A 26,663-nucleotide genomic window follows, 5' to 3' on the forward strand; every position below is an offset into this window, starting at 1 on the left:
ATCAAATGTCTAACGAGACTGACACGGCCAATTATTGACAAATTATTCCTTCAGAGCGCGCCCGACTCCCTTGATGAGCAAAGACTTCCTTGATGAGCGCGCAGTCCCCCCTCTGTCCTCTGGGCCCGGGGACTGACGCCTATCAGATTCTATTAAACGCTCTGCACTTCTGCGAACAAAGCTGCTCGCGCCCTGCGTCACATTAGCTTCCATTATACGCTCATGAACTTTGTCATGATCACAATGGTATACCCGTCTTTTAAGAGCTTTTAAGACCGAGAACTCTTTTCTATTTATCAGAAGACTCAAATATGACTTTGCACGAGGAGGGAACGAGAGGCGTGCTTTTATTGAGGTCCGTCGTGGTCTAATTCAGCAGACAGTCGGAGAATTCACCAAGAACTAATTGTTCCTTACTATTAGCGCAGTTTATCTGCACCCACTTTTGGCGCGGTTTTAGTGCTTAATTCACTAGAAAAATGAATGAAAAAACACAGCCAAAAATTTCATCACTGCAATCCAAACACCTAGTTTTCATAGAAATGAGGTGTGTTTGCAATGAAAAGGATGACACTTAAATTATATTTATAATTCACCGATATTAAAATTCAGGCCAAACGGTCAAAATTACTTTATCTAAATAAAATGGATTAAAACTAAAACCAATTTTAGTGGATTTAGGCATCACATTATTTGCAACATTATATGAGATTTGCTAAAGCTTACATTTAAGTCTTAAGGTCCTTACACACTTAGTCCGAAATTTTCGTATGCGGTTTTTCGTATTCGTCATTCGGCGGCTCTGAATTGTCAAAACACCTCTCAAAATGCTTGCTACGGATGCGAAAAACGCAGAAAATCGAACCAGATCCGAATTTATTTTATGACGGACGAAAGTTTCAGAGGCAGTGCGTAAACGTGAGGTCGTATTTATTTTTTAACGAAAATTTCGGACAAGAATTTCGGACTCAGTGTGCAAGGACCTTTATGGTCTTAGTGTTTTTAAAGATTAGTTTTACGTGTTAGATGACAGCAAAGGTCATCCAAATGTAAAAACGTAGGAAATATGCATGCACATAGTTATATATCAAACATTGATAAGTAAATAAATAAAAAATCCAATATAGGCCAAAAACCTGTGGTACTAATGTATTGTTAGTGTTTTTAAGTAAGTGTTAGATGGCAACAAAGATAATCTAAATGTAAAAATAGAGGAAATGAGCATCACAATTTAATTTCCAATATCAATAAATTAACAAATAAAACCTATATATAGGCTGTTAACCAATATGGGACTATTACCACCTAGTTAAACTGGATTGAAGGCGATTAGTGAATAACACGCAGGTTTCTACGTTGACGAAGCGTCGCACATCTCTCCCGAGAGCAGAGCTATTTTTGTTACACCACAACAAATCTTGAGTAAAGACTCAGAAAAGCTATTAGCCTGAAATTTGAACTCTAAGCACTTAATATCTGTCAGGAAAATAATGCTTTATCGGCTATTTGCACTGTGCACTTCTAAGTACTGCGCTCTTATCAAATGCATCGTCATCAGGGGACTTTGAGGCATGATACGGACTGATAGATGGGAGCAGTTGATGTGCTGGCTTTAGGCAGAGAGGTCACTGGAAAGATGGGCCAGAGGACATTACTAGGGCAGGACAAGCTGTGCACTTGGTCTGGGTCCAGTTCTGCAGTTCTTCTCGGGATTGGAGTCTGGATATGAGAAGCTGGTTCTTCACAAGCTCAAAATAATTAGTTAGTTAATGACAACAAAGCAGTCACTCCAGAAGACATCCAGCTGTCCTCTGTAAACTTTCTCATGAGGGAAGCGACTGTACTAGTTTATTAGAGGCAGAGATAAGCACTTTCAATCTTCAGCTAAGACAGCAATGCTAAGGCAGCAACTTTATCATCAAGATATCGTGATATAGGAGAAATTTAAATTAGGGCTCAGTGATATTGCTAAAACAATTAATTAAAAAAAATAAAAATTCAACCTTCAATTGAGATTGAAAGTATATCTCAATATTAATATATGCTCTGAATTAATTTAAAAAGTTTTTTTTTAATCAAAGGAACCATTTCAATTAAATATTTTTGCCAAGTAGATTTAGAAAGTTTCATGCAAGTAGTAACCACAATAAAAAACAAATCTCGACAAAATTAACATATTTATTTTTCATGCCCCAACATATCAGCAAATAAAATAAACAGCAATATTTATTTGCCCTACACATATTTTACTAAAACATTTTAAAATATTTTAAATTCAGCGCCTCAAAAAGTATTTAAATTTAAACATTTTAAAAATGATTTAAATTAGAATCGATAACAAAACATTTGGCCTAAAAAAAGTACCGACTATTTAGTGACACTTTCCTTAAAATAAATGAAATTTGGTAAGTGGCTTAGGTGTCCAAAAACGTTTTGAAACCACTGTATAAATGTTTGTGCATTAAAACGTCAGAATGTTTGAACTGAAAGAAGGAAGAGGAAAAATAAAAGACGAAAGCGAGAACGTCTGCGCAATAACAGGGTTTTGACCTCTAACCTGACGACTAGTGCGGGGTGCCAACATTTTCCTTTCTCTCTCTGCTTTCATGTGCGGCCCCCTTCATGGTCCCTGCCAAGTCCACATCCTCTCTAACGAGGGTGTAGTTTCTTAACATTCATCATCGCTGAACTCTGAAACTTTATCAGCTCCGGAGCACGGCGCCATGGCCCCGGCCCGGCTCGCTCCAGCTCTCAGATAGGACCGATAACACACTGATAGATTACAGCAGATTGTTTTACTTCAGGGGACACTGCTGCCTCTAATACTAATACTTAGACAAGACTCACCGCTTATGGAGGGAGAACAGAAAGAGGGAGGGATAGACACAGCACAAAGAGGAAAGGGCAAAGGAGCCAAGTGTGTGCGTGCGCGAGTAAGGGATATTCACAAGGAGATTGTGATCAAAATGGGCTCTAACAGTAGCACAGGTTTAAAATGACAGTTTTCGTAGAGATTATACATTCCTTTCACTCCGCAATCTGATTTAATAATGCTCAATATCACAGAAACTCAAATGCTGCATATTGCCTTTGTGTGCGACTTGGAAATCTTAACATTAAAAAGTGCTGAAGTATGTTTCAGACCAGTATGTATGTACACGACACATTAAGTAAAATATTAAGCAAAGACATTAACTGAAGTTATACAGTTATGCAGTTGAACATCTCCAGCTAAGCAAAGTCGAAAATGAGAAATAAACATATAAATAGCTTTATTGGACATGCCTACAGGCCACTCATAGTCCATCCGGCATGTATTGCACATAAAAAAATGGCAATCACTGCCTGAAATGGCCAGATCCAAACTGATTTTGGATGACTTTCCCTATCATCTTAAAAAACACCATCATCTGATCCGTCACATTATCATTTGAATGTCTTTTTTCCCCACAATGCGCTATTTCACCCATTCATAAAAACAAAATTGCGGTCACTTAGCAATAGCATGTCATTTACATCATCTCTACCTGTTAAAGGTCCCGTTCTTCGTGATCCCATGTTTCAAACTTTAGTTAGTGTGTAATGTTGTTGTTAGAGCATAAATAATATCTGTAAAATTATAAAGCTCAAAGTTCAATGCCAAGCGAGATATTTTATATAACAGAAGTCGACTACAGTGAACGGCTCGTTTGGACTACATCCCTCTACTTCCTTCTTTAATGACGTCAGTAGAACCGTTTTTTGACTAACCTCCGCCCACAGGAATGCTCCCTCAACTCTACTGGCTACTTGCACACTTCTTATAACTTACTGTGTTTACTCAGCTCTTACGGTGATTTTCTGAAGTAAAACTGACGCTTCATCTTTTGTGTGATGTACAATAAACTTTATTAAACTCATCAGTACATGTTTGATCATCATTCAGACAGCAGACTTGTAGGCTATTAATGGATACATAGCCTACAAGCAGATGACAAATACGTTATAATAACCGTAATTAAACTACTAAACTATACCCGTTTCATCTCTATACAGCACTCTGACTCTGTAGGCATTATTGTCCGACTCGAAATGAACGCCGTTACTGAGAGTTTCTGATATTATCATCGTTCCGTGAGATGAAATTGTCCTGAGAGACTGTGCGCAAGCTCATGAAGCTCCGCCCCCTGCGTCGTCCAGCAGCAGCATCTCATTTGCATTTAAAAGGGCACACACTAAAACAGCGCGTTTTTCTGTGCCCCAAAAAATGACACTTTAAACATGCTGTAAAAAATGATCTGTTGAGTATTTTGAGCTGAAACTTCACATACACACTCTGGGGACATCAGAGACTTATTTTACATCTTGTGAAAAGGGGCATAATACGGGACCTTTAAAGTATGTGGTTCTCAGACAGGAGAAGCTGCAAAAAGATCTAAAAGTAATATGAAAAACAATCATGCTAATAGTTTACTTTGTTAAAACTATCTTTTGTTGCATAAAAATGGAGGACCAATCATCCAAGGAAAAAATTCTATATAATGTATATATGTACATATCAAATTTTTAATGTGTGCACATTTTATTATACACGTACGTATATAAAATCGCAAACAAAAATATACACATGAATCTTCTCACACAGATGCCGCTCTCACACACAAAACAGCCTGAGGCACAAAGGCAAGAGGAAATCTGAAGCGTCCGGGCGAGCGCAGGACTGGAGTACCACCTGACCTTCAGCTAAAAAAACAGGGTCAAGTGTAAATCACAAGGATTCCACAGAAAGACTCCTGACTGGACCACAGTCAGATTTGAGAGAACAACATTGTACCCAAGGGATAAATGCAGAAGATATATTGTCATATTGAAAGAACATCAGCATATTGGAATGATTTCTGAAGGATCATGTGACACTGAAGACTGGAATAATGTTTGTTTGATTAACATTAATGACATAGACAGTAGCAAGTATTTATAAGCTGCTCTGCACAGATCCAGTATAACGATACAAATCAGATTTCTTTCTCAACCGTTTACGTTCACTTAAGACATAACCGACTGTGTTTGAGAATACTTGCAGAGACGGGTATTTTGACATAATTTTGCGTGTATGTCTCCGTTCAAGCGCAAGGAGATGTGAAAGAGAAATCATTTCGGTCTGAAACGCACCTCTCTGTGTGAGCACTTCGGGTGTGTGCGGCTGTGCCCACAGATAACACCACTAAATTGGCAAGACAAAACATGTGCAAATTATAACTTTTCACTCTATGTAGGGTGACCACCATCACACCATCAAACAAACCAAATGTGGGACGATTATAAGTTTGTGTGGGACAATGTGGGACATATTACCAACACTAAAACATAACCTTAAACTGTTATATAATGTCTTTCTAACTTAATAAAAACATTTGTATTCTGCCTTTCAGCTGATAAAAATTCTTTAGTCCCTTCCAGAAAACACCATTACATCTCAATGTAACATAACATGTCTTTATTTTACATGTCATTTAAATTCAACATCACTGAGCCCAAAGGCAGCAGGCATCATGCAGATAACTGTTTTTGAAACAGTTCTGACCAAGTCCAACTAAAATCCAACAAAATAAACAAGGAACAAATAAAATATAAAATAACATGAAATTAGATCATTGACCGTCTTATATATTAAGAATATATTAAACTAAAAACTTTCATATTTTTAGAAAGGATGTGAATTAGAACAACCACAGCAGGCAACAAGTTGATAAATTCTGTTAAATTAAAATTTGAATTGACCGAATTATCCAGTTGTTTTCTGACAGGGAACACATGGAACGAATCACCGGTCCACATTTTGATTGACAGCCGTCACAACCTACTTGTGACCGTGTTTACTCCTTTCTTTTCAACCATTGGATAGGATTTAAAAAACGGCTGTTGTATTTGTACGAAAAACTATGCCGCAAAAAGAATAAATAAAATGCTTTCTTAAAAAGGCAAAAGAACGCATGCACATTTTCTTAATATGATCATTAAAAACCAATAGACTGATGAAAATGCGGGACATTTTCTCAATATGTGGGTGAAAATGCTGTGTGGTACAATGCAAAGCGGGTCACCCTAATTCTATGATGGTTAAAGGGATACTCCACTTTAAAATGAAAATTTTGTCATCATTTACTCACCCTCATGTTGTTTCAAACCTGTATGAATTTCTTTCTTCTGCTGAACAGAAAGGAAGATATTTAGAAGAATGTCAGTAACCAGACAGGTTTTGGTACCATTGACTTCCATAGTATATTTTTTTCCTACTATGGAAGTCAATGGTACCAAAAACTGTCTGGTTACTGACATTCTTCTAAATATCTTTCTTTCTGTTCAGCAGAAGAAAGAAATTCATACAGGTTTGAAACAACAACATGAGGGTGAGTAAATGATGACAGAATTTTCATTTTAAAGTGGAGTATCCCTTTAAACTTTGCAATTAATCACGTGTGTCGAACCTACGATTGGTTAAACCCCTACTTGCCATACACATTTATGTTGTTGTTGTTGCCGCCGTTTTGTTTTGTGCTACTTTCAGGAGCTTGAAACCCTCTGGTCACTATGAACTATAGCTGTATGGTAAAGGCTGCATGACAATTATTTAGAAATTTCATCCAATAAAAAAATAACAGCATACAAGTTTGGAAATCAATTAAACAACAGTTTGATTTTTTGATGAACTGTCCCTTTAAGACACACACACATTATTAGAAGCTCTGAGTCATAATACAACTTTCAAAATGAAAAGATTATAATTAGCCAGGTAATAAATTACTAAGCCGTTGAACTGAGCCCGCCAGAATGGATTTGGAAATGGAAAGAAAATTCAAACTACATGTAACGGCCAGTTCATTCTCTGGAAGGGAACTCAACTGTCCTCAACAACAGTTTGATTTTTGGATGAACTGTCCCTTTAAGACACACACGTTTAGAAGCTCTAAGTCATAAAACAACTGTCAAAGTGAATGAAAAGATTATTAGCCAGGTAATAAATTACTAAGCCGTTGATCTGAGCCTTTCAAAATGGCTTTAGAAATGTAAAGCAAAGTCAATTACATGTAACGCCCCGTTCCTTCTCTTTTTGCTGGAAGTTAACTCAACTGTCCTCAACAACATCAGACGCCCGTCTCCCACTGCAACACGCCTGTCCACTGTGTCCAGCCTCTTTATTTGGGTCAGACTGAGGTTAGCCTTATCAGAGGCCAGCAGCTCTAAAAATGCTGAGGTGTGTGTGTGTGTGTTTTGAAGGTGTGTGCGTCAGTCTAGAAACAGACCAGAAATGGTTAACACTTGCCAAATCACTCACGCTTTGACAGATATAGAGATACAGCCACACAAACTGATCTTTTCACTTTTCCCTCATAAATCAAATAATTTAAATAATTATAATCCTGCAAAACAACCGCCATCTGAAAAAGCCAAATAGCCCCGTCGTATATTCTTAATTTTTGCATCACCCGCTTTATCAGCAGGCCCCATGAATAATCCGTACGGTAATTTCTTTTCTTTCTCCCTTTTTGTTCCTGGCATTTAGGTAGAGAGAGATAAGGCATAAAAAACAACAGAAGGGCTAAGAGAGTGAAAAAGACAGATAGATAACATTGATATCAACTCCTACACAACACAGTCATTCCGTTATCAGAGCTTTTTATCATGCTTTCGTTATTTTTTCTTCTTCTTCGCCTCCACTCCCAATTCTTTGTAGCCCAACTGAAAAAAAGGTCTACTGCCCTTAAAAATCTAGGCAAGGTTTTGGTATCAAATTAACCTTATGCAGGCTTTTTACAGGCTCGCTAATGTGAATAATTCAGCACGGAGGGACACGCGGCTGAAGAGATTGTGCGAGCGCAGCCATGTCAGAGGGAACGTCAAGATTTGGGGAGCAAAAGCCAACTCACAAACTTTTTTTTTTTTTTTTTAAATGTCCCATTTATATAAAACATTGTTTCCTAGACCAAACCATGTGGGGAAAAACGGACATGTTTAAGACGCAAACTAATAATTTCGGTCTAACGTGCTCAAACTCTCACAGAAAGTAAAAAGGTCTCTCTAATCTATCAAGGTCAGTTACAGTGCCCTGAACAAATACTGCATTGTTTAAGAGAGCAGTTTAAGTGAGCTCTCTATGTAAGCAGAGAACGGACGCTTGGACAGAAAGACAGGAAGATAGAAGGACAGATAGACGGTACAACAGACAGAATTTTAATGCAAATCACCCCAAACATCCGGTATTAAGTGATTGAAGAACCTCAGAAACATTCTTTTGGGATAATGCTTTGCTAAATATGTTAATATGTTTTATATAGAGGTCAATGAAGATTTTCAGTAAGGTTTCAACAGGAGGACAAACTCATTTCAGTGAAGATAATTATGATACAATATCACAAACTTAATTTCACATTAACGATATATATTACGATAGTTATTTTTTGCTTTATATAAGGATTTTATGATATCAAAAAATTTCATAGCATTGAAATTTCATAATTCTCATCACCGATTTCAATATCACAAAAAAACGAATAGGCTACTAGCATAACTAAGAAGAAAAAAATCAAGCTTACTGAAGAGAAGTAAACAGTCAATGATAAAATAAGAACAAAGAAACTAAACAACAAACTACAACAAAGAACGAATGAAATAGACCTACCTGAAAAACTTAAAACAATAGAAATAAGAAATACTATATAATTAAATAAAGTAATAAAACAAAAAAAACACTAAATAGTCTTCACTGTGTAAATTAAATATACATTTATTCTTATTAAAGTTACAAAAGTGACTCAGTCGAAGCAGTGAGAGATTTTTCTCAGATTTCTCATATTCAGGTTTAATACGCTGCTGTCACTTTAAGACCGAATGCACGGATCCAATATACTAAATTACATGTGTTTTCTTTCTCAACTGTTTACATTCACTGCGTTTTCGCGGACACTTAAAAATGCATGCAAATGATAAGCTTTCATGACAGCACAGAACGTTACAAATTTCTACCAGTTTATCGTGTCTACCGGTATATCACCTATACACTACTTTTCAAAAGAAATGAATACTTTCATTCAGCAAGGATGCATTAAATTGATAAAAAGTGAATTTTTACATTGTTACAAAAGATTTAATTTCAAACAAATGCTTTTTTTTTTTACTTTTCCACAAAAATATTAATAATATTAATAATATTAACATTAGTTATTTCCACAAGTTTCTTGAGCAGCAAATTAGAATGATTTCCAAAGGATCATGTGACTCTGAAAACTGGAGAAATTATGCTGAAAATTCAGCTTTGCCATCACAAGAATAAAAGACATATATTAATAACAAATATATTAAATAACAAATATACTAAAATAGAAAACAGTTATTTTGAATTGCAATAATATTTACAATATTACAGTTTATTATTGGATTTTTTTATCAAATAAATACAGCCTAGGTAAGCATAAGAAACTAAATTCAAAAACATAAAAAAATAGTTTCATTACACTTTTTACCTTGATATTATTATTAAAAAAATATTGATTTATTGATAAAATATTGAATTTATTTTTTACCAAACTTTTCTGCAAACCCCAGTTTGAAAATCTACTGTATAATTCATCTAGAAAGATCAACTTAAAGATAATCAGATGGTGTACAGAAAATGCATAACAAATGACTAAAAAGAGGCCTAAATCACCAAAAACAACATCCCTCATCTCCACCAGCAAAAATATTGCACGTTATATTAGACATCCTTGATTGCATCCATATAAAAACACATGTGCATGACATCCTCACTTGTGGGCAGAGCAAGAGGAACCCTTAGATTTGAGGTGTGCCACTAGATTGCATCATTAATGACACACGAGTCCCACTACCATCAGCAATGTGATCCAGGAAGTGTGAGAGGAAAATCCAGTTTACAACTGGATGGGTGGAAAACACAGATGAGAAACAAAAAGGAAGTGACAGAGCGGACAAGGTTTACTGTACACAAAAGGACGTAATCGGTTTGATCAGCACGTTATCTCTGTGGAGCAATCGTTGATAAAAAAGCACCCTGGAAGAGCGTGTTATTAAAGATCATGGGAGGTCATCAGCACCGATAGGGCTACCCACGCGCTACCTGGCTACTTCCTCCGGTCGCCGTGGGAAATCAGTGATCGGCCGGACGGCCACTAGCCCGTTCCCATGAATATTCACAGCGGTTGGGTGACCCAGTGTTTCAGAGCGAGAGAGAAAGGAACGAGAGCGTTTAGGCAGTGCTTGTTTATGCAGATGGCGATGTGATTGCGCGTCGTAGAGTGTCAGTCGACAAGATTCCAAATGTAATAGTCCCTGAGAGGCACTTGAATGGAGTCATTCCCCCATCACACCCCGAGTGCTCCCCCGCCCTCCAAAACTTTCTTATTAACCGCACCATCTCGCCATCTCTCCCACATACCCCTCCTCCCCCATTCCTCCTCTCTCCTTCTCAAATAAACCTACAAAGAAAGAGAAATTAACAGAGGAGACGTTTTTCTCCCTGCCGCCCCTCTCCTTTCTAGAGAGTGAGAAAAACAGAGGGAGAGTGGGAGAGAGAGAGAGAAAGCGATAGAGACAGAGGAAAGGAGCAAAAGAGAAAGAGGGAGAGAGAAAAAAAACATAATTTATCTGTGTATTATCAAGAAAGGCAGACACTTTAATCAGTCAGCTATGAAGTCAGTATTTCCATTCTTATCTGTTGCAGGAGTGGAAATGGAGAGCAGATAGTGTGCTGGGAGCCCATCGGTGGGCAGGAATGATAATGGGAGAGAGAGGGCTGGCTATTGGACCGCTGTGTCAGCTCTATCTGCACCCATTATCAAGGGCCTTATCGGCGCTGCCATCAGCCAAGCTGTAATGGGGCCAGTTCAACTTTCCACATTATCATACCGCTAAGACCTGGTTCAGTGAGGCTAGAGGTCTGACTGGAGACAGGGGGAGAAGGGGGCGGGAGGGGGGTTACAGAGAGACAGTTGTTGGGGGGGGGGGGGGGGTTTGGAGCGGGTCGGGGGAGAAAGAGTGAGATAGCGGTAGATATCGAGGACGAGAGAGAGGCGAGTAATGGAAAGCGGCCTAGAAATGAAGGGGGAGAGATGGAGGAGGGGCTTACTTGAAAGGGTTGGGAAGTCAGGACTATGATTGACAGAATGAAACTCTGGGTAAAAAGTAAGGTGAGGTCAGGAAGGCCTAGAGGAGTAAAGTCCGTTGATTGATGATTTTATACCACCGGTCTGATCATATAATCATCTCTGTTATGATAATATTTTCATTGTGATTGTCTACAGAGATAACGCACTGAGGGGGGAGGGCGTACGTACTGGGCAGGACTTTGATTGACAGGTTGAGAAGTACTCTTGACTTTCAGAATGCATTCTGGGTAAACAAGAGAACGGGTAACGTCCAAAAGTCCACAATCATGAAATCGCAATGATTACTGCCTATAATGTACTACTGAGTCTTATCATTTAATAATCATGATAATGATCATATTTTCATTGTGATTGTTTAAAAAGATTAAGACCCTATGGATGATTTCATTTTAGATACTGCTCATTGGAATTGGTGCAAGTTTACACAATAAATGGATTCAATGGAAGTCATAGACCAAACAATAAATTCCTAAACAGCACTGTGGAGTCCTAACTGAATAATTTTAACACTACAAGTTTATAAAACACAATCTTTCTGATCCTCTGATCCCCTACTATGCCAATGCTTGCATGTAAGCAATGCTATCTGTAGGCATGCAGATGATTACGTTAAAATAAAAAGCTAATATTAAAATGATATACCGTTTTGTCTATTTAAAAGAAAAAGAAAACAACAGAAACTGAAATCAATTATTTAAATGCTACAAATGAATTATATATATATATATATATATATATATATATATATATATATATATATATATATATATATATATCATTAGCATTAATTAGAGTTGCATGATTCTGATAAACTGAGAATCCTGATTTTTTGTTTCAAATAGAGATCACGATCAGACAACTAAATAAAATAACAAGTAAATTACTAGAGGTTCTGACAAAATATTAATTGCAATCTATTTAAAAATATATTTTTTAAATGGTCTGAAAGATTGATTCAATGACTTACTCAATTACTGGATGAATCACTGATTTTGAAATAATCTCTTGAATGAATTATTCAATGGCAAATACCTTTTTTACCTATAGTGGCGTAACAATGTAATCGATACCATTGTTATTTGAAGCGCCATGTAACTTTCAAAAGGAGATTTGCTCTATTTTAATCGCAGTGTTTATATCTGAACTATATCCTTTGAATTATTAAGACAGTTAATAACAATACTGTGTGGTTGAAAAGACTGTTTGTGAAGCTGTTTAATACCCAAACATGATAACTGCTCTCTCTGTGTCAGCGCGAACACAGATTTGAATGCTCCGTTAGAATTTTGTCAAAAGTTTGATAGACACATGCAAATCGATATCATTTAGGAATAAGATCGTGTGGTTGTTTGAATCGAGATTGCTGTCTTTTAACGAATAATCGTGCAGCAAATAACCAATATGGTACAAATACATCATGCGACCCTGGCTGTTTGACTGGTTATGTTGTAAGAAATGCTGAGTATTATAAAACATATAAAGAATGCTAGCACCTGTTTCTATAGAGATTTTCCTATGGCCTTGCAGAAAGGGTATATAACAAATAATCTAATGAGATAAGTGTTTGCAACTTGCTAAAGGGGTCACAATTAGAGTCAACGAAGGGGCAAAAGTAAAAAAAGAGGAAGTGAGAAACCAATGACCAGAAAAAGCACAGAAGAAGAAACAAGATAGGTGGCAAAGGCAAACTATCTATCGCCTCAAGACAACCTCAATGTAGTCTTCTATGTCACTGATGTAGTCTAGATTTGCTAATTAAAAGGATACAAAAGGCAAAAACACATTGTACACTGTTAAACAGGAGTTGTTTCCAGTTGAGTTTCGGCTATGTGTCTAAAATGTAAAAATGATTTGCAATGAGATTACATATGGCAACATGCAACATGTCTGAGCATCTGCAACATTTTATGTGGCGTCATACGATGTGATTCACACTTCACACACATATATGTATACCCCTCTCAGACAGAAGCTGAAAGAGGTTGGATGCTGATCTCTGGCAGTCTCCCTTCTCTTTCTAGAGCAGGCCAAGTGGAGTGTGTGAGAGCAGAAAGAGGAGCCACTCTGGTCTAGACCACCTCTGTTCAGGGGTGGCTCCCTGGAGGAGGTCTAACCTCTCCTCTTTCTGGGGCCTTTGTCCCAGCTGCCCTTCTGTGCTTATCTCCTCTCTTTCCGCCTCTCCTTATGAAACATGCCCGGTGTTCCCTTCCCACAAGAGCCTCCTGCCTGGCATATAACACCCAAGCCTGAGCTCTCTGCACCGTGAGCAATAGGGATACTCAGGGCAGCATTTTTTTTGTAACATTGTACGATAGGTCAGTGGTAGTTTATAGTAGAGATGTGCTAACTACATATTTTAAAAACTGACATTGTATATATATATATAACACTTAGAAAATTATATTTAAATTATATGTAAATATATTATTAAATTATATGTATATGCTGTCAAATTGATAAAACGCAGCTAACAATTTTTTTTTTTTTTTATAAAAAAATATATATAAATAGATAGATAGATAGATAGATATAGATAGATAGATAGATAGATATATAGATATGTGTGTATGTGTGTGTATACAGTAGCCTATATATACACTCAAAGGATTATTAGGAACACCATACTAATACTGTGTTTGACCCCCTTTCGCCTTCAGAACTGCCTTAATTCTACGTGGCATTGATTCAACAAGGTGCTGAAAGCATTCTTTAGAAATGTTGGCCCATAATGATAGGATAGCATCTTGCAGTTGATGGAGATTTGTGGGATGCACATCCAGGGCACGAAGCTCCCGTTCCACCACATCCCAAAGATGCTCTATTGGGTTGAGATCTGGTGACTGTGGGGGCCATTTTAGTACAGTGAACTCATTGTCATGTTCAAGAAACCAATTTGAAATGATTCGAGCTTTGTGACATGGTGTATTATCCTGCTGGAAGTAGCCATCAGAGGATGGGTACATGGTGGTCATAAAGGGATGGACATGGTCAGAAACAATGCTCAGGTAGACCGTGGCATTTAAACGATGCCCAATTGGCACTAAGGGGCCTAAAGTGTGCCAAGAAAACATCCCCCACACCATTACACCACCACCACCAGCCTGCACAGTAGTAACAAGGCATGATGGATCCATGTTCTCATTCTGTTTACGCCAAATTCTGACTCTACCATCTGAATGTCTCAACAGAAATCGAGACTCATCAGACCAGGCAACATTTTTCCAGTCTTCAACTGTCCAATTTTGGTGAGCTCGTGCAAATTGTAGCCTCTTTTTCCTATTTGTAGTGGAGATGAGTGGTACCCGGTGGGGTCTTCTGCTGTTGTAGCCCATTCGCCTCAAGGTTGTGCGTGTTGTGGCTTCACAAACGCTTTGCTGCATACCTCGGTTGTAACGAGTGGTTATTTCAGTCAAAGTTGCTCTTCTATCAGCTTGAATCAGTCGGCCCATTCTCCTCTGACCTCTAGCATCAACAAGGCATTTTCGCCCACAGGACTGCCGCATACTGGATGTTTTTCCCTTTTCACACCATTCTTTGTAAACCCTAGAAATGGTTGTGCGTGAAAATCCCAGTAACTGAGCAGATTGTGAAATGCTCAGACCGGCCCGTCTGGCACCAACAACCATGCCACGCTCAAAATTGCTTAAATCTTCTTTCTTTCCCATTCTGACATTCAGTTTGGAGTTCAGGAGATTGTCTTGACCAGGACCACACCCCTAACTGCATTGAAGCAACTGCCATGTGATTGGTTGATTAGATAATTGCATTAATGAGAAATTGAACAGGTGTTCCTAATAATCCTTTAGGTGAGTGTGTATATATATATATATATATATATATATTAGATGCGATTAATTGTGATTAATCGATTTGACAGCACTAATTTATAGTTAAATATATAAGAGTTACACATAAAATGTTACGTATTCGAAATACATTAAAATGGAAAATTGTTATTTTAAATTGTAATAATTTCACTGTTTTTACAGTATTTTTCCTGAAAGAAATGCAGCCTTGTTGAGCACATGAGACTTCTTTCAAAAAACATTTGAACTGAACATCCAAACTGAACTGGCTAAACAATTCAACCGTTTTAAAGACTATCAGCTAAATCTAAAACAGGTTAACCTCTGGTCAGTTTTTGAATTATTCAACCTTTGTGACCCATCCCAGCTCACTATAGTCAAACTCATTAATCCCCTAGTCTGGCTTATAAGTCTAGTGTAAAAGTGTAAAATGAAGCACAGACATTATATAACAAGTAAAAAAACTGGCCTTGTGCATTTGATTACACTTAAAGCAAAAAATTCAGCTCTTGGCAGCCATAACAAGTAAGCCAGTGAGAACTGTTTCTGTCCCAGAGTGTATTTTTTACACTCTGAGACAGAAACTCACCTGAATGCCGTTGGGATGTGACCAGTAGATGTAATCTACTGCCTTATGGTTCAGACAAATACACCCAGATGAAATGTTTGCATAAAGCACCCCTTGAGATATGTGCAGCGATCCTTCTAAAGGAGTGAACAGTATATAGTGTCACTCTTGAACTTTATGTCCTTAGCACTACATCAAATTGATGGCCCACACCCCCTACCATGCCAATTAAGCACATCAAATAAAAGAACATGACATCAAACCTCAGCGTGGAAATCAGTCAATCTAATCAACCCTGTTAGCCGTGATCCACATCAAATACGGCTCCTCCACATCGGACAAATTATCATATCTCCATTCTCCTTAAGACGCAACTCATTAACTCCAACCAAAAAGCACAGAAAACTCTATTACACCAACCTTCTGGAGAGAAAAAATATATATCTCCCTCCTGCGATGGCAAATCTCACCTCGGCCGTTCCTATCAAAACGGCACATAAAAATAAGTCCTCTTCATAAGATGCTATGTGATAACAGTGCATTAAAAGATTACTGCCCTGTTCCCATCTTGTTTTTAATTGCATTGGGGCCAGAGGCTACGGGATCCTTAATAACACATTAATATTTTATTCTCATCCACCGCTCCACAATCACATGCAACTGCAGCTGTGTTTAAGACTTTATGCTTGTCTTTACATTCAGCAGGGCTGTGGTTGGTGGAGTTGAGGGGGAGATTCACAACTTTTATGGCATCCGTCTGAGTTGTGCTGTTATAAGAAAGATGGCATACTGAGTGCTGGAACTCTGAGGTGACATAATTGACATCAAGTGTCATTTACATATATTTACATAATATAAACGTAATATAAATGTGGTTGACTTGGTGGTTGTTCTGTTGCACTTGCAAATATTAGATTGTATGAAAGACAAAATAGGGGTTTATGACAGTTCAAATATACTCGCTGGGACGTTAAGTTTCTGCTTTACACAATCATCTTAGATGAAACTTTAGTATTTATTTTCTTTTCTACGGTTTTTATGAGCCTACACAACAAAAGAAGTGAGGATTTAGGACTGCTAATGGGTCAATGAGGGATCAGTTATCATAACTCACTCTCGACTTCCTCTGGCGTAAACATTAGGAAAGAGCAATAATTCATCAAAACACCTAAAAGCTTTTCCTTTCACTGTGGCAACCAACAGACACTTCCTAAACAATAAATTCTAATCTACAGTTACAGCTTTTTGACATCACTTTCAGCCCACATATTGCAAGCTCTCTCATCCAATCAGGAGAGCTCATGAGCTGAACCAATCAGAACATCACCCGGCTGTATTAATCAACATACTACACAAAACTCTAATAAATAAGCAGTGAAAGATATAATAGGATACATTTAGAATAAATACACCATTTTCTATATTGAAAAAAGTGTATTTAAGGACTTGGGTTTTAGATTAAAATTTGAGGTTTCAGCAAGTTGATGATTGAGTGAGATCTGTCTGCAGAAAACAACACAGAGATACATAAAAATCCTTACATCAACAGATTATGTCTATCGGTTTACAAGAGTGTGGTCAACCTAGATACACAGCATCATATACTAACATAAAACAACATATGTCACAGCCATTAGAGTGATCTGTAAGAATCATTAATCAGAAACAAATTCAGAAACTAAATCAGAAACTTTATGCCCATTTCTTAAAAATAAGAAATGTTTCTGGCGCACCAAATTACCATATTAGAATGATTTCTGAAGGATCATGTGGCACTGAAGACTGGATTAATGATGCTGAAAATGTAGGAATACATTTTTAAATAACTAAATAAATAGTGTCAGACAGTGTGTATAATATTAATTATAAATATAAATAATTGGCTTAGTTTTCATTCTACCATAATATTAATACCAATAAGCACAGTTAAAAAGATGCATTATTAAATAATAATCATTAAAAGCAGGACTTTGAAGACTTTAACAACCTTGCTTTAAATATTATCAGATACTAGAAACATTGATTATCAAATTCACTAAAATCGTCCTTGGCTTTGCAACTCATTATAAAAACTTTATGACTTTCTCACAGCGTTCACTGCACACACTATCACTCAGTATCTAATATCTCACTGCAAATCAACATTTCAGCCATACTGCTGACGCCACATTCTTGTTTCCTTTTGCAAGGCCTAGCGCTGAATACTTTTTTTTTTTTCACTGTTTTTCACCAAAACGAACCCCACACAGATTAACATCGATGAACAAAAAAAACAACCTGCATCTCAATGCTATCTAACACAAGATCTACAGTGAGTAATATGTGGAATTAGTTTTAATTAAATTAATCAACTACAATGGTTGTTAGGAGAAAACACAAGTGTGGGAACCGAGAGAGGGTGGGGAGTAACTAAAGGGGGGGAAAAAATGCATTCACACCTATCATCTAATTATACAACAACATTAATCACATTAAGGCTGGAACTGATTGCCAGGGTCCGGGGCCCTGCTGTTCTTATGTGTAGCTTTGTTATTGCAGCAAAGCCTCAGCTCCTGCCTGCTCTGTGCTGATAACAACTCTTATCGCACTTGGCGATCTCTATCTGTACCGGAGATCAGGCCCCAGGCTTTATCAAAAGTTCACATCGAGCTAAAAGCAGAACAAAGAAGGAAAACACACAAGCAAAACCACCGCGACGCAAATGCGTGTGTGCGTATGTGTGAAAATATGTGAGCGAAAGCCTGTGATCTCTCATTCTTTTCAATATTTTTGGGCTGAGCATTAAACTAGCCCTCGGGTCAAATGACCCCCGAGACGCTGAACCTGACAGCAGCGAAAGCTCTGAGAACGGTTTCAACAAAAACAGGAAGAGATCCCATCAGTTGTCCACACTTTCAAAAGTGCAAGCCCAAGGTACAGGAGGTGGTAACTCAAACAAGTGCATTGTCTGGCCCCAGCTTCTCAAACATCCTCCGGCCGCTGACGCCAAATTCTGGGAGCTCATGAATAATTCACGCCGACCTCTGAGCCGTTTGAATGATGTCACTCGGCTGTTATCTGTGAGAATCTCCTCTGTTATCTCCCAATCATCTCAACGGCTCTCTTATCGGCCCCTGCCATCTAACTGAGGCAGCTGCTTTTAAAACGCAGCGTACACCCATCTACCATTTCTGTATTCCTGCCTCTCTCCCCCAGCCCTTATCAGCCCTGCCATCCTACTCTCCCCTTATCTGCTTTTCTCCTCTCTCTTTTTTTAAACTTATCTAGAGATACACCCAACCAGTCCCAAACAACAACACAAACATGACAAAGATGAGAATGCTTCAGCCAAATGTAATTATAATCCCAATTTCCCCCAACCCCCCTCGACGTTGGCTCTATCTCCACAGAGATCGCCGTCTCACCTATCTTGTCTCTCATCTCAACTGCCAAAATATAAGCCCTGGGATGTGGCCCCGCTAGGCCGCGAGCTAATCTCGCCATCAGGGAGGGATGGATAATCTATCAGCACGATCTTTACCATTGGGAGAGTGACGCACAAAAGACACACAAAAATATTTCCTCTCAACATAGACTTCCATGATACCGGATACCTTCTTTTAGAGGGGCCGGGATTGTAATCCTTCCAGTAAAAGTGTAACAAAACAATGCAATCGCGCATTTATTATATCATTCGCCATTGTCTTGACGGTTACATATGCAAAAAGGTAAGATAAGAGGGGCGATGTGATGTTCACATGAGTTTCATGGTGGTGGAACTCACCTTCTCTAGCCAAATCTGAGATACTTTCCCACCATCTTCATCGTTAGTCTAATGAGACATCAAAGTTGGCGATCTGTACTTTAAAAGCCACCAGATATGAAATCTAGATAAGGAATGTTTATTCTGAATTGTTCAAAACATCAGCTACGACTGGCTTGAAGTAGTAAAGCTGGTTCCACCATTCGCAGCTGCCTCTAGGTAGGAATATGAGTTATCCGGAAACCAACCAGAGATAGCTTTATATCAGATAAGACATCTCAATTAAGAGAGCGACTTCATGGGTCAGCGGGTCACTGGCATTGTCGCTGGCCAACGTGCTCATATAACTCTCCAGTCACTTAAACAAAACCTTGATACCGCCCCGTTTACACTCAGTGGTATATGCTAATGTTGCCTTATCAGACCATTTTTTCTTTCCTATTCAAGAGTCGCTTTCTGCCTTTGAATCGCATTAATATTTATTTTTTTTGAGCAGCCCTTTCAAACTCAACCTCCAAGATATTGCTACTGTGCTTATCGCCTGAAAGCATCTCTTCTGGATGAAGAACTGAAACAGCGCCTGGCACCAGAGCAAAACGACTTTTCAGCACTGTTGGTTCTTTTCAGAGAAAGAGAGGGAGAGGCAGGGGTCAATGAATTTGATTTTTACCTTATGATTTTATTGACCACAAAATGTTAAAGGCCAAAAACTTCGGTCAACCTCATGTTGTTCCAAACCTTTATGACTTTCCTTCACTAGTGAATGTCAAAAAAATCTCCTGGTTGCTCTTTCCTAATCACAATGAATGGTGACTGAAGATGTCAAGCCTTAAAAAGGATGTTACAATCATATTAAAAATATAATAAAAGACTAGCACACTATATTCCAAGTCTTAAGTCTGAAGCCCTAATTATTGCTTTGTGTGAGAAACAGTTGTTATTCCCTATTAATATTCCCCTCCAGGGAGCTGTTAAACGGATCACTGAGCCAGCTATACTCAGTTTGATTCATGAACAAATCATTCTGATTGGTTTCATGACGTGTATCAACGATTTCATAGATACTCAAACATTGCTACTTTTCTCAGGAAAGTGACAACAGTTTATATTGAATATTCAGCTTGAGTCACATAAATTGCTTTTATGATTATTTTGTGTCGTTCTAGAGGCTTTACATCTTCAGCCACCATTCACTGTCAATGTATGGAAAAGAGCAACCAAGATATTCTTCAAAATGTATCATTTTGTTTTCCACAAAAAAAAAAAAGCAACAGGAGGAAGTGCAAATAATATAATATCTTGCATTCAATCATAAAAATTCCATTTTAAGTCCAATTATGTGTGCCTGAACATTAGAGTTAAAATGGATAGATGAAAAAAAAGATCCAATTGTAATCCACTATCATGTGGAGAGATCAGCTGGGCGCGCTATCTGACGTCTCATCTCTGGAAAGAGAACTGAAAAGCCGAAGGAAAATGCAACAGCAGCGTCGTTGCAGCCACAGACAGAAAACAAATAAAAGATCCAATTTTAATCCTTATCTCGACTGGGATCGGATCACTGTTTATCTGAACTCATATCGTCTTTTTCAGAGAACAGTGACGTTTCCACAACAGTATTAAACAGGAAGCCACGGTTACACTTCGGTTGGAGCAGACGAAAGCACTTTTGCAAATGAAAAAGTAAAATAAAACGGATTTAAACACAATCATCTCGACTGGGTTTGAAAAATGAAGCGCGAGTTTGTTCAGCGCCGTTCACGTGCCGTGCGCTTTTCCAAAAAGAGCTGCGCGTCTTAAAAGCTACTGGGGTTACTATGGCAATTGTAACTAAATGTTGCCATTTCTAATTTTCTACTGTCTTGAAACCATAAAAACACAAGGATTATTTGAACAGACCGGTCACACATCTGAAGTGTAGCCTACCATTCGTCTCGTGTTATTGGAAACATCTTGTCAGTTTCCACGAAATTGTTGAGCTGCGCTCAAAAAAAACAAAAAAACAATGATATCCCGTCATATGAATAATGTCACACACTTTTTACAATGAATCACCATTCACAACAACAGCACTGGTACTAGTGAAACTTTAAACGCTTACGTTTGATCTGCCGGGGTTTGCTCTGCTTTCTTCGAGACATGCTTATTCCGTCGTTCCTGCTCAGCTTGCGGCAAAAGCGATCAGTCCACCGGGGAGACTAGCAGTAACAGCAGCACTGGATCACAGCTCTCTGCCCGGCCGGAGACACCCGCATGACCTGTACTTTGATATTCAGAGCCGAAAGAGCTACCTGTGGCCGAGTGAGCCTTAGTTACTTTTCGACGTCTTCCCAGATTCGCGAGCTATCCTCTTCGTTAGCCAAAACAAACTCTGCCGGTGCAGCCCTGACAGCGGAGAAAACTAAACCTGTAGCTTTTAATGATTTGTTTATGTCTACTCCGGTGAAGCACAGAGAGAGCGCAGTTCTCAACAGGGCTCGATCGACACATGAAACAGTGGCGCTGTAATGTTATGACACGCCTCCGTCACGCCCCTTGCGTATGATGCCATGCCGCACGCTCCTCACTGCGCCCGCGCTCTCAAGCAACTCGATCCCCCGAACATCACATTTCCATCAATGCAAGCAAGGCATGAAATGTATGCCTCGTTTGCATGCAAAACAGTTTTCTAAGTTATTATGAGCATGTACGGAAAATTTTAAATGGGCTATTCAAAATATAATAAAGTATTACAACTAGGCTACTCATTTTTAATAACAACAGTAATTATTATAATTGTGTATTACTTCTATAAACGATTAATATATACATTATTACTATAATTCATAATGATGATGAATTTATTATAATATATTTATATATTTATACTTATTTTACTCATAAAATGTGTATATTAGGCCTATATATATATATATATAGGCCTAATATATATTTTATAATATATTTTATAATGTTTTTTATTATAATAAATTCAATATTATTAAATTGTTAGTATTATAAAATATATGATAATATAGGCATAGTCATGATATTATTATGAATATGACTAATTATTATATGTAAGTATTATTATTACATATATTAACATAAATTGAATAATATTATTATTGAATATAAATTATTATTATTATTAATAATAATATGAAATAATAATAAAACATTTTATATTATTAGTGTTATTATTATTATTTCTGCCCTTTTGTAATTTCTTAGATTAAGATAGTAAATATTTTTCTTAAAAATATATATTTTTTGTTTTATTTAGGTTTTATTATTTTGCCTTGTCTACTGTATAATCTGAACACTTAATATTTTTGATTATTTTTATTGTTTATTGCACTTTTGCAATTCCCCCTCACACAGGGATCAAAAATCCTATTCTATTCTACTTGTACTTTAAATGGGATCGTGACTAGAATCTCCATGTAAAATGCTCAGTGGTAGTTACTGAAATGCAAAAAGTCATACAATTATAGCTGTCATTCATGTTATAATTACCAAAAAAGTGAGAATGGTGCTAGCAGCACATATGCTGACACTGTGGCCTCCTCAAAAACTCACTGCTTCCATCTAGTGACCAACAAAAAAGCTTATCTTATCCTTCACAGTAGAGGCCACCACGGTTGTAGTGAGATGACTTAATATACACATTCCTGCAAACCCCAGCATTTGAACATAAGTCAAGTACATCAACCGTGTCATATACAACAGCTAACCTGAAAGTTGTGGAGCAACCATAAATACAAGCCACAAAAAAAACACTACCCTGCATTTCTGTGTTGTGTCATGATTTATTAAGATTTGTTATAACTAGGCTATTAATAAGATCAATGCTGGTTTTGTTAATCTTGATAATGGAGAGTCTTTGTTAATCTTGTCTTTCATGATTAAACATGATGAAATCAAGACATAGAAAAGAATTCCGCACACATAATGACAATAAATGATGACATAATACAAGAAACTAAAGCAGGAGACGTTGAACACAAACACGCTGTTCCTAAATCAACATCTTTGTTGATCCTGGAACAACATTCCAATCAACCAATCAGATTTTAAAGTTTACAGTTTATGTCAAGTTAGGCTTACAACCAGGGTTAGGTGCTTCTACATCCGTGTTATTCACCTATCATTTCCATCTCGTTTTAGGGATAACTTATGGGTAGGTTTATGTTTAGGGATAGGGATATGGTAGGATTACATTTTTGGACAGGAGTGTTGTTCCAGGAACAACAAAATATGTTGACCCAGGAATGCGTCTCTGCAAAATCAGGAGGTGCAACAAGACGAAGCCACTAGAGTGCGCTCTGCCTCTATAGAAGGTTATACAGTGGTTTTAAGAAAACTTGATAGCAATAAATGAATGCTGGACATAGACAAACCCATGCATACCTCAAATTATATTTAGTAGGTGAGTAAAATATAAAAAGACACAACTCTTCAAACATGTTTTTTTTTTTTTTAAAGTATAATAACCAATTAAACATTTAGAAAGGAAAATAAACAAATTGACTTACCTGTAAAGTATGACCATGTCCACAGCAGATTCATTACAAACCCACTCAAAAAAGACAGTCACGTAGAATAACAAAATAAAGACAACTAAAATAAAAATTGAATTTAAAATGAAGTATTTGACAAAATAATAAACAGTGTATGTATTCTCCACGAAGGCCCTTTAATATCTACTATGATTTTTTTGTTCATAATTAGCCATAGTTCATTGAATGTTTATAGCCTTATTGGAAAAAGATTCTTCAGATTATTACAATATTCTTCACACTAAGAAAAAAAGAAATTATTTTAAGAATAGTTTGCTACAAGATTCTTAAGGCAACATGATCCTTATATAAATGGCATCATTATGAAAACCTCCTTTTGTTTTTAAGAATGTAGCTTTGAAAAAACATGAGAATTAAGAGTTATTTCAAAAGCTGCAGCCACATTTTTCCTTCTTTGTAATCACTTCTTGTTGTTTTGTTTTGTTTTTTGGAATGGAGGAGTAGGACTAGAGAATAATTTTAAATCACTAAAATGATCATGTTTATCACGGTATTGTTAAATGTGATGGACATGTTCAAAAAGTACTGATACCCTAACAAAAAAAACTGTGCTATTAGTAATATACTTACTATTAGTATACTACTTTTAAACTAAAAATAAGAAAGTCTTTCAGTCTACTTTTTATGTTATTCTTAAGTATACTTGACTTATACTGACAGAAAGTATATTTGGCCTATACGTGTACTCAATCTTTTGATCGAGATATACTTAAAAGTATAATTAAGTATTCTAAGTGTACTTGGCTTGTAGTTGTGTTTAACCTTCTGATTGAGTAGCCTATTAAATACTTTGTTAATATAATGCCTGTTATAAACTTACATATTTCAAGTATAAATATTTTATACTAAATAGGAACATAGTAGTATACTTAAAGAGCAAAAATAACATATAAATAGTAAACTATATGATATAAATATCAGTATAAAACTCCTAAACTAGAACTTTACTGAGAGTATACTTCAAAGTGTACTTTCATAAACTAAAAAATGTGCTACAAGTATTAAAATAGTATACCACTTCATAAGTTCACTTGTAGTACAGATGCAGTACAAATGAGAAACGTGGTTGTGTGCTCAAAGTTTCCTACTGTTTGTAACGGAGGCCAGCTAGTCGCTGTGCGAGTAAACCTCACTCCTCTGATCTCAATAGGTGCTCTAGCGACAGACACTAGAGGCTGCAGTCTTTAGCCTCCTTGTTAGAGCGCCTGACTCTCACGCTGGAAACCCAGGTTCGAGGCCTGCACAGAGTGGGCGAGTACAAGGGGGTAATCCATCAGCCGCAAACTGAAGCTTCCCCGGGGGCCGCCATATTAGCAGACCATCATCTGCTGTTTGCATTCCATTGACTCCCATTCATTTTGGCGTCACTTTGACAGCGAATAACTTTGCATCTGAGGCGTTTAAAGACTCCATTTGTCCATTATTTATTTCTAAAGAAACACGAAAATGTTTAAAAGGCTCAATTACCTTGTATCTTACGTTATGGCCCCGTAGAAGCAGTTTTTGTAAAAATAGGCTAACGATTGCGTCATAAACATGCGACTCTCTGTCGCACAGTATAAAATTACCGTATAGACAGGAGGAGAAGCTCACGGGCAATCGGGGGGACGTGGAGGCAAAATGACAAAATTATTAATCAGAATTAGCAAAAGTTGCTCCTGTTCCTAGCTCATGGACACCTCCTACCTCCGTTTCTGCAAGTTTCGGAAGAGAATGATTCAGATTTCTCTTGGCACAGCTACTAGAAGACAGAGAGGTTGCTCACGTCACATCTACATCGTCAAGCTCAGTTTGAGTCTGCGCAGTACGCTCAGCCATCAGGAAGTGAGTGCTTCTAATTGACTTCACTTTTCTCCGTTGAAGTCTATGGGGTCGCTGTGTCCATTTCTTTTACTGTCTATGGGCGAGTAGGACCCGGGTGGAGGGGTTACATCTTACACTTAAAGTATACTTAAAAGCAGTGTTGGGGAAAGTTACTTTTAAAAGTAATGCATTACAATATTATTATTAAAATTCCCGTTATTCCCTTAAAAAGTAACTAATTGCGTTACTTAGTTACAATTTTTTTTAGAAAGGTAATGCGTTTTGTTACTTTTGCATTTCTTTTTTTATAACAAAAAAGTTATATTTTTGGGCAAATGTAAAGATCCTATCACACCAAAGGTGAAATAATAAGCCTCAGGCTGAAGGAAACGCAGATTAACTCCTGTACAGTAGAGGGCGCGGCTCAAACAAATCGTTCAGCTTCTGCTGTTCTGGATAACGGAAGAATAGGATGCTTATTTGAAAAAGTAACTCAGATATTTTGTGGTAAATTTTGTGGTTTAAAAGTAATGCGTTACTTGACTAGTTACTTGAAAAAGAAATCTGATTACGTAACTCAAATTACTTGTAATGAGTTACCCCCAACACTGCTTAAAAGTGTACTTTTATATACTAAAAAGTGGGCCAATTTAGTCCCAAGAAGTTTTGAAATATACACTACCAAAAATACTTCTAGTACATAGAAATATTACTACATAAAATATACTTACAAATTTACTTGAACATTACTTACGTATACTTAATAAAATTAACTTGAAGTATACTTGAAATCAAACCAACAAATAAAATAAATAGCACTATGCACTGCTGGTTTGCAAAAACATTAAAATAATAACAATAGCAACAATGAACGGATTTTAAATTAACATAAAATGTTGGTTAAGTGACTTACATCATAACATGTACTACGTGTTCAAATACATTTTGACAAGAAAGGTAGATAAACCTCATATTTTATCCTTTAAACCATTTTTAAGAAAAGGGATGAGTCAAAATGAC

At 37.2% G+C, this 26,663-nt stretch overlaps 1 protein-coding gene across 1 annotated transcript in view; it reads right to left on the reverse strand.

Moving 5' to 3' along the window:
* The window catches only part of zfpm1 (zinc finger protein, FOG family member 1), an 81,426-nt gene extending 59,650 nt beyond the window's left edge, over positions 1-21,776 (reverse strand). Inside the window, exon 1 of the mRNA XM_079874761.1 lies at positions 21,380-21,776. Coding sequence (XP_079730887.1) covers positions 21,380-21,419 — 40 coding nt within the window. The 5' untranslated portion in view covers positions 21,420-21,776. The remainder of the gene's footprint in view (positions 1-21,379) is intronic.
* Between the last annotated feature and the right edge of the window lie 4,887 nt (positions 21,777-26,663).

This window comes from Squalius cephalus (assembly GCF_949319135.1).
Source record: "Squalius cephalus genome assembly, chromosome: 6".
NCBI lineage: Eukaryota > Metazoa > Chordata > Actinopteri > Cypriniformes > Leuciscidae > Squalius > Squalius cephalus.